We start from the raw sequence: 8,277 nt of genomic DNA on the forward strand, positions 1-8,277 counted from the left end.
TGTAGTTATTGTTGTGAGAATGTGGAGTTAATGTTGTTGTGATGACAATGATGGAGTGTGTTGTTGTTAATGTTGTACTTATTGTTTTGAGAATGTGGAGTTAATGTTGTTATCTAAGAAGTTGTTGTAAATGCACGATTGTTGAGTATTCTTTTTCGTTTACTCATACTAGCTGTGAAGCTGACCATATTGTGTTTACAATCCTAGTGTACCAATTATGGTGCAGGGGATAGTGCTGCATGTACTTCTTAGTAGCTGAGCCGTGAGGGGTGCGCTGCGAGACAACTGAGATTTGTTGATCCAGTTGTTCTCTTTTATTTTTGGTGAGCTTTTTGTGAGAGATGGAAACTGTACATATTTACATTATGTAATTATATTGTAATACAGTTTGTGTAACAAAGTTAGTTTAAACTCATAATGGTTATACAACTGCTGTAATATAATTTCATTTATTGAAGTTATTTTAGATTTATTAGCGACATGTTCCAGGAGAATTACTATTCTACCCTCGTGTGTGTCTTAGTTTTATTAGGTTTCCTGTTAGAGATAGATTCGCATCTCTGTAATAGATTAGGACTCTGAATCCTACGAGACTCAGGTTATGTAATGCCTATATATATGCCCCATTATCATATAAAAATAGACATTATGTTCTATTACATTGTTATTATTCTCGTTTCGTTCCTCCTTAAACATGGTCTTAAATTTTGAAATTTACTATTTAGAATTTAAGGTTGTTACAACTTCTAAATCTCTCTTATTTTTTGATAATAAAGCTTGCCGCAACAACATATTTTGAGAACCATCTAAATTTAGCTTGGTAAAATTTGATGGAATTAGATACGTAATGTTAATATTTTCATTTAATACAAGTCAAATTCGATCTCTTCTAAGGTAAAAAAAAATTATATATATATATAACTAATATAAAGAAAATAAAACAGAAGTAGGCAAATGAAATTGATCTAGAGCAGAGAAGTCTTTGCTACATGTTTCACATGCACGAAGGTCGAAAACAAGTGTCTTATTATAGTTTCTTACAGCTCGCGTTACAAACCAACCAAACTTGTAAAGTGATAGAGAGAGAGAGACCATTCTAGCCTTCTAGGTGTTGTAGTGTGGTACAATTTCAGCCAAACACACTTTATTACAAAACCTTCGTGTGCTCTCCCTCTTCTTCCACACCTTCCGCTATTATACAGAGACAAATTCTTAGGTGGGCCCCACCTATATGAGTGATGTGACTGCTGCTTTTTACACAAATAGAGAGATCCGGGAGAGTGAATGAAGTTACCACTTTGCCCTCGGTGTCAAATTAGAAACGCTGAACGCAGAAATGCGCGTTTACGTTTCAACGCCCAATGGAATGAGGCCGAAATGTCATCAGAATTAGTACAAATAAAACACGTGTCCCTTTTGACGCAGAGTCCCCTCATCTTCAAAACCCAAACCCGCCTCTGCTCCTCTCTCTCTCTCCTTCTTCAGTAGTCTTCATCACAAGAAGAAGAGGAAGCATGGATGAGAATTCAGCTCTGATCGAATCGATTCTCAGAGAGGAGGACGCAGCCGTGGCGGACAAGTATGTCAAGAAGATGACCGCGCCTGTCCAGAACGGCGACGCATACGCCTGGCAGACCGTTTCATACCACAAGAGAAACCGGCGGTCAATTCCGCCGGATTCCGCCGACGTCTTCCGCTCCGTCGAGCTGCCTTCCGAGGACCGCCGGAGGAGAATTCGAGACGCTCGTCAAACGGATTCCACTGTTGCCGCAGTCGGATCCCCGCCGCATTCCGACGGTTGTAGCGACGGCGAGGTCGCCGGTGCCGTGGAAAACGGCGAGGCGAAGAAGGTTAAGGTGAAGAAGCCGAAAAAACCGAAGATGACTGTGGCCGTGGCCGCTGCCAAGATCGACGCAGATCATCTCGCCGCTTTTCTCGCCGAGATAACCGTGAGTTGATATATGCTTTGCTGTTATTTCGTTTCTGAATTGCTTTGCTGGAAAATGAAGATGACTGTTTCTGATGTGGTTCTGATTGATTGAATCAATAGGAGGTGTATCAATCACAGCAAGACATTCTGCTTATGCGTCTGGCTGATTATTTCGGCCGAGCATTTGCGTCTGTCGGTGCGGCTCAGTTTCCATGGTTGAAGATGCTAAAGGAATCCACAGTCTCTAAGATGGTTGACGTGAGTGTGTCTTTCCTTAATCCTTGCCCATATTTTTGTGCAATTACAATCTGGAATTTTCGTCAGGAGAAGAAGGAAAACATAGAAGTGGATCACAATTTCGGAGAAATGAACAATTTAAAGGAGCCTCTAATCATATTTGTTAGATCATTTACTTTATTGTGAATCTATAAGAATATGATAAACTGCATTGGGGGTAGATCATGTCAACAAATCAGTAGTCTTTCTACTGGCACGATATCAACTACTGTATAATAATCAGCAACTTGTAATTCTGTGATTATGTTACACAGCGGTACTGCTAATTTCTAACGACGATTTTTTTTCGAAAAAGCAGATCCCTCTTTCTCATATATCAGAAAATGTGTATAAGACATCAGTTGACTGGATCGGCCAGCGCTCTACTGAAGCCCTTGGGTCATTTGTGTTGTGGTCGCTAGATTGCACTCTTGCTGACCTTGCAAGTCATCAGGGAGCAGCTAAGGGATCCAAAAAGGTGGTCCAGCAACCTTCAAGATGTCAGGTAGCTTTTGGTAGAATTATGTATCATATCATTTCAAGGTTTCAGATGGTATTACTTGTATGTTTATTTTAATCTAGAAGTCTCCAGTAGTGTTCCTGGTCAGTAATTGATCAGAATAGACTTGATTTGTCATCCTTGAAATCCAGATCCTAGGGTGGAAATGAATCAACTCAAACTTGTCGTTGTCTTTTTCATCCAGGATCGCTCTTCAAATTTCTGTGCCCAGTATGAAATATCTAATGCATGTATAGTCTCTGGGAAATTATAAAAGGTAGATAAGCACTACATATTAAGGAACTGTTTGAGCCATCGGAGTTGATTATCCATTGAGATCTCAGAATAATTTATTAAGGCCTAGTTGATTCATTCTCATCAGCCAAGTAAAACAGATGTTAAGCTGAGAGTGATTACTCGAGTACATTGACACTACGGTGAAATTCAGGTAGAAAATGGGCTATTAAGCCCTTTTGAAATATTCATGGCATGCAATACCAGGGTCACATTTCAAAGTGTATTCGTTTCAAGGGTACTGATTGATCATAACATGGATCCATAGTCGTTAATAGTTTCTGGTGTTATTTTTTTTTTCAAGTTAGCCTTCCTCACTTGTATAGACTACACTTTGTCGTGCTTCCCTTCAAACGAGGAATTTTTCAGTTCTTCCGGAGAACCACGTGGCAATGTCCAGTGGTCCTCCATTCGAATTACAATTTGACATGTAAGTTTTAAAAATAAAAATCATATTTAATTTATTTTATGAAAGACTTTTGTGTTTCTTTCTAAAATCCTACACCCTATCCTTTATTACCCTAAACTCTAAATCTGAAATCCTAGTTCAAAATCATCAATATCCATGATGGTCATTTCACAAATAATAAAAATATGTAAAATTATAATTTTGGTATAATAAATCCACGTGTCAAATTGTAATTAGAAGTGAGGACCACTGGACATTGCCACGTGGTTCTCCGGGAAGATCGAAAAATTTCTCCCTTCAAACCCATCCTCCTCCTCTTGCTGCCGTTAATTAATATTTTCCTTCTTCAATTCACCTTTAACTATGGAAATAATGAGGTCTAAAGTTTGTAGTTCTTGTTCAAACACCAATTGTAGACAGAGAGGACCTTCCAATAGGATTTAATGGGAAATTATACTAAGTCACATATGCAATATTGTCCATACCTTTATATTTTCTGTTCAACCTGATCAACTTCTATGTCATAGCAGCTGAGATTGAAATTTGGAACTGCAGGTTGCCATTTTCATGGTTTTAGCAATGATTTTGCGAAGAAAACCTGATGTATTGATTAGTCTCTTTCCTGTGATGAGGGAAAGTTCAAAATATCAAGGCCAAGAAAAGCTTTCGCTCACAATTTGGTCGATTACGCAGGTATAATGCTTTTCTGAACAGAATTAATGTTCCTAAATTCCCCCATTTGTTTATAGAAATTTTAACAATTAAGATATATTTAGGCCTCTCAAGGAGATTTGGTTGTTGGGCTGTACGCGTGGGTACATCTTCTGCTGCCTGTATTGAGTAGCAAGTTGGGTTGTAATCCACAGTCGAGAGACTTGATTTTGCAGTCAGTTGAAAGGTAGGAGAATAACATCCATTTAAATTGGAACAGCTTCTACTCCATCTTAAATGCGTATGTTTGGTTTCGTTACCATGGAGACCTATGTTTCCTTTATTTTATGTTTTCGTTCTACAATAATCGAGTTTCTTTCCCTACCAGAATTTTATCTTCTCCAAAAGCTTGCCCTATTCTATTAAACGGTGCCGTCCGGAAAGGGGAGCACATTGTGTCGCCATCAGCTCTTGATATCTTGATGAGAGTTTCTTTTCCTTCAACTTCAGCGCGAATTAAGGTGCGCCATCTTTCTAGAGTAATTGCAAAGTTTTCCTTCATGTATGCGAATCAAACACAAAACCTCTTCTCTCCTTCCCAACCTAATATCTTCTGTGCAAACAATTTCTTTTGTTAAGGCAACTGAGAGATTTGAGGCTGTCTATCCAATCTTGAAAGATATCGCTCTGGCTGGATCCCCGGGTAGCAAAACAGTGAGGCAGGTTGCAAAGAGCACTCTGGACTATTCAATTAGAGCTATGAATGAAGGTATTGCCGACATACGAGAAATTTGTTTTTTTTTTCATTTTGTAGAATAAATTCTTTGCTAGTGAAATAGTTCTGTTATTGGAACTTGATATATGGAGCACTTTGCAGGCATTTCTGAGCTATCTAAAGAAGCAAGCTCTGTGTTTATCTGGTGTTTGACACAAAGTCCCGAATGTTACAAGCAATGGGTATGCGTTTTCATTTACTCGTTTGATTTTGTTTTGTATTCCTTTTTTTTTTTTTTTTCAATCTTCTTTCCATTGTCTGTGTTCACATGTCATTGTTAGTATACCACTTTATTTAGGTCTTATCTTCTCAATATGATACTATTAAAACAGGACATGCTTTACCTGGACAATCTCTCTGCAAGTGTCGTTGTGCTGAAGAATCTATCTAACGAGTGGAAGGAGCATTCTGTTAGGCATGCTTCTCTTGAACCCTTGAGGGAAACCTTGATGAGTTTCAGGGAGAAGGTAACCTTATGCTACCTTCATTACCTTGGGTATATATATTTTTGTTTGTTTTTCAACTGCGTCTTATAGGTATTGGAAATTTCAACTGCAATCATGAAACTGAATTAGTGTAGACTCTAGAGTAGTCTCTTATAACTATGGACTCTAATACTATAAACCTTATTAGAGAAACTTACAAGAAAATTACTTTCTTGGTGTAGAATGAGAAAGCATCAGCAAAGGGAGATGATTTGGTGCGCCATTCGTTGTTAAAGGATGCAGATAAATATTGCAAGTTGATTTTAGGACTGTCATCTCAAGGCCATGGATGCATGAAAAGCGTGGTTTTGGTGTCTGTTTCCCTTGCTTTAGGTGTTGCTGTCATGTCCCAAAACTTTCAACCTGAAGACCTCAAGAAATTTGCCGCTATGTTCAACTTCCCCCTAACTCTAAATGGAGGAACTCAGCAATACTGACAACATATACTCGGTTAAGAAAGAATGATCCATAACAGTATTGGCACAAAATGAGTTCCTCGTTGGTCGCAGTGTAACTAGAATCAGAAGAAGCAACAGCAGCACCCCGACATGGCTGCTACTTTACAAGGTGTTGTGTCCCTTATTTTCAGTATCAATATGTTGTTCAGTGAGTAACTTTCCCTTTGCATAGGCTATCTTAATTAGATTGGCTTCTGTTTCTCGTCAATGTTGATGAGTTTCTGTCAGTGTAATTTGGGTTATGGTAAGTTCATTGGCGATCTCGATCTATTTCAGTCAAATATAGATCGGATAGGAAAAATGCTCGTGTTAGCTTGACCTTCTGGGTCAAAGATGTAAAATGCTTATATAAAATAAGGAAAGAAATAAATGACGGAATAAGTGCTCCGGTTTCTTCAGATTTTGCTTCATTATCTTTTATTATTATTAGCTAGACAATTGTTGATATATATATATATATATAAGTCTCTATCCAAAGTGAACATTCACTATGAAATTACATATTAAAGTTCCAATTTTGTCACACTTTTCGGTCAAAATTTTTTTCATCACAAATGATTCAATATTAGGTATGTTATCATCTTTACAAAGTTTCATCCAATTCGGTTATCGCCAAGGTATTGAAATTAGATGAAATCCATGATCGAATTAAAACTATTTAACGCGAATTGTTCGTGTAAATCTCTATTCTGAAAACTCAAACTATTATTAAATTAGATGAAATTTGGTAGAGATGATTTTTTATAGCATACCTAAATATTGAATTATTTGTGATGAAAAAATTTGACCCCAAAAAGTGTGTCAAAATTGAAACTTCACTCTGTAATTTCAGAGTGAAGTTTCACTCTTGGCTGTAGAGATCCGCACAAATGGTTTTGGTGCGGATTTCCATTTTTGCACCACTCTTCGAACGAATTTCATCATCAATGCAAAATTCAGCCAATTTGGTGATCGTTGAGGGATTTAAAATTGTGTTTTTTCTGTTAAAAATATGAGCAGTTCGTGTTTGATAAAATTTAGTACGTCCATTTGTTTTTCTATTTTGAGGGCCTTAACGATCACTAAATTGGCTGAATTTTTACAGAGATGATCTACACAATATTATCTAGATACTAGACGGTAGAGGCTGCGTTTGGTAGGACTTATCACCCCTGGTGATTATAAGTTAAGCTCCCCATCATGTTTGGTAACTCAGCTTCTCCCTTCCAGCTTTCAAAAGCTGTGGCTTTTTCTTCATATAAGCACAAGCTGCTCCCCACCTCCTTTTAGAAGCAGAAGCCAAACTTACACGTGGTACACTGTAGCGAAACTTAAATGAAATTTTCAAAATCCCATTGGATACCCTCAACAACGTGATAGAATTACTTGATGTACCCAACCTCAAAACTCTCTCTCTTCCTCCACCAGAGTCGTATGTGATGACCGAAGTATTAACCAAGCATCTCTCTCTATATTTCTCTCTCGCTCTCCTCTGTGATCCGCCGCTCTGACGACGCATTTGCCGGAATCGAGGATCCAAAATCCCACCAAGATTAGATCCGTACCAGGAACTGACAGTCCGGCCAACCCGATCAGATCCTGCTTGGTATACACCTCCCTCTCACATTTCTAGATTTCTCTCCTCTCTCTTCTCCGATCACTCATCGGATTGTTGTTGTTTCTGTTACGCAATTGCGCAGCCTTGGACCGGAGCACTCGTCGATTTCCAGCGTTTGCATCCAAACAACCACCGGTGCGTTTTTGATTCTAGGCTTCGCGTAGTTGATCATGTATTGATATGGTGTCTTTGATAGTTGGTTGTTCTTGATTATTCATTTGCTTTGACTCCTTCATTTTGTAGCATCTGATTCTTATGAGAATGAATCTTAACACAAACCTTTGATTTTTTATTAAATGTGAGGGATTAATTCTATGATTTGGACGATCTGAGAAAGCCGTGAAGTCCTGTGGACGTTTTGGAGAAGAGGAGGCTACTAATTTGAGATCATTTTATCATGTTGAGCATTGATAAAATATTGTTGTATAGGTGCTGTTTGGGTAATGGAAGTAGGAAAAGATTGGCAATGAGTTTAAAAAAATAAGACTTGGAAAGGACCCCATTCAGTTCTGGCATTTTTGCGTTTGAACTGAACTTGTGTCTGAATTGTTGGAATAAGAAGCATGTTGTATTGGTTGAGAAGAAGAAACAAATTTAATTGAATTTATTTTCAGTGTGTGTTAAGAGACTTGGATATATTGTGCTTATTTTGGTCTTGGTTTAGTGAATGATCTTAATCATTGTAGTTTTGAACAATGATTATGAAAGTATAAAACTAAAACGTGAATACAAGTTGTAATACTTGAAGTATGTGAGAAGATGACTGAATGAGAAATTGATTCATGTCGTTTACTTTGGATTTGGTTTATTTGGGAATGACTTGAATGAAATTATATTATGAAGACTTGAGTGGCTTTTTGATGGCTTTTTGGTTTTCGTATATTCAAGTGCCATAGCCTAAAA

At 37.8% G+C, this 8,277-nt stretch overlaps 1 protein-coding gene across 1 annotated transcript; it reads left to right on the forward strand.

Annotated features, from left to right (window-relative positions):
* The first annotated feature begins 1,474 nt into the window (after positions 1-1,474).
* On the forward strand, positions 1,475-6,175 carry LOC126791767 (uncharacterized). Its single transcript, XM_050518243.1, has 10 exons — positions 1,475-1,949; positions 2,051-2,188; positions 2,526-2,711; positions 3,964-4,101; positions 4,185-4,306; positions 4,448-4,580; positions 4,699-4,828; positions 4,937-5,016; positions 5,167-5,301; positions 5,502-6,175. Exons 1-10 carry the CDS (start codon positions 1,515-1,517, stop codon positions 5,754-5,756), a joined length of 1,752 nt encoding a protein of 583 aa, XP_050374200.1. The 5' UTR covers positions 1,475-1,514; the 3' UTR covers positions 5,757-6,175.
* The last annotated feature ends 2,102 nt before the right edge of the window (positions 6,176-8,277 follow it).

This window comes from Argentina anserina, chromosome 1 (assembly GCF_933775445.1).
Source record: "Argentina anserina chromosome 1, drPotAnse1.1, whole genome shotgun sequence".
NCBI classification, from domain to species: domain Eukaryota; kingdom Viridiplantae; phylum Streptophyta; class Magnoliopsida; order Rosales; family Rosaceae; genus Argentina; species Argentina anserina.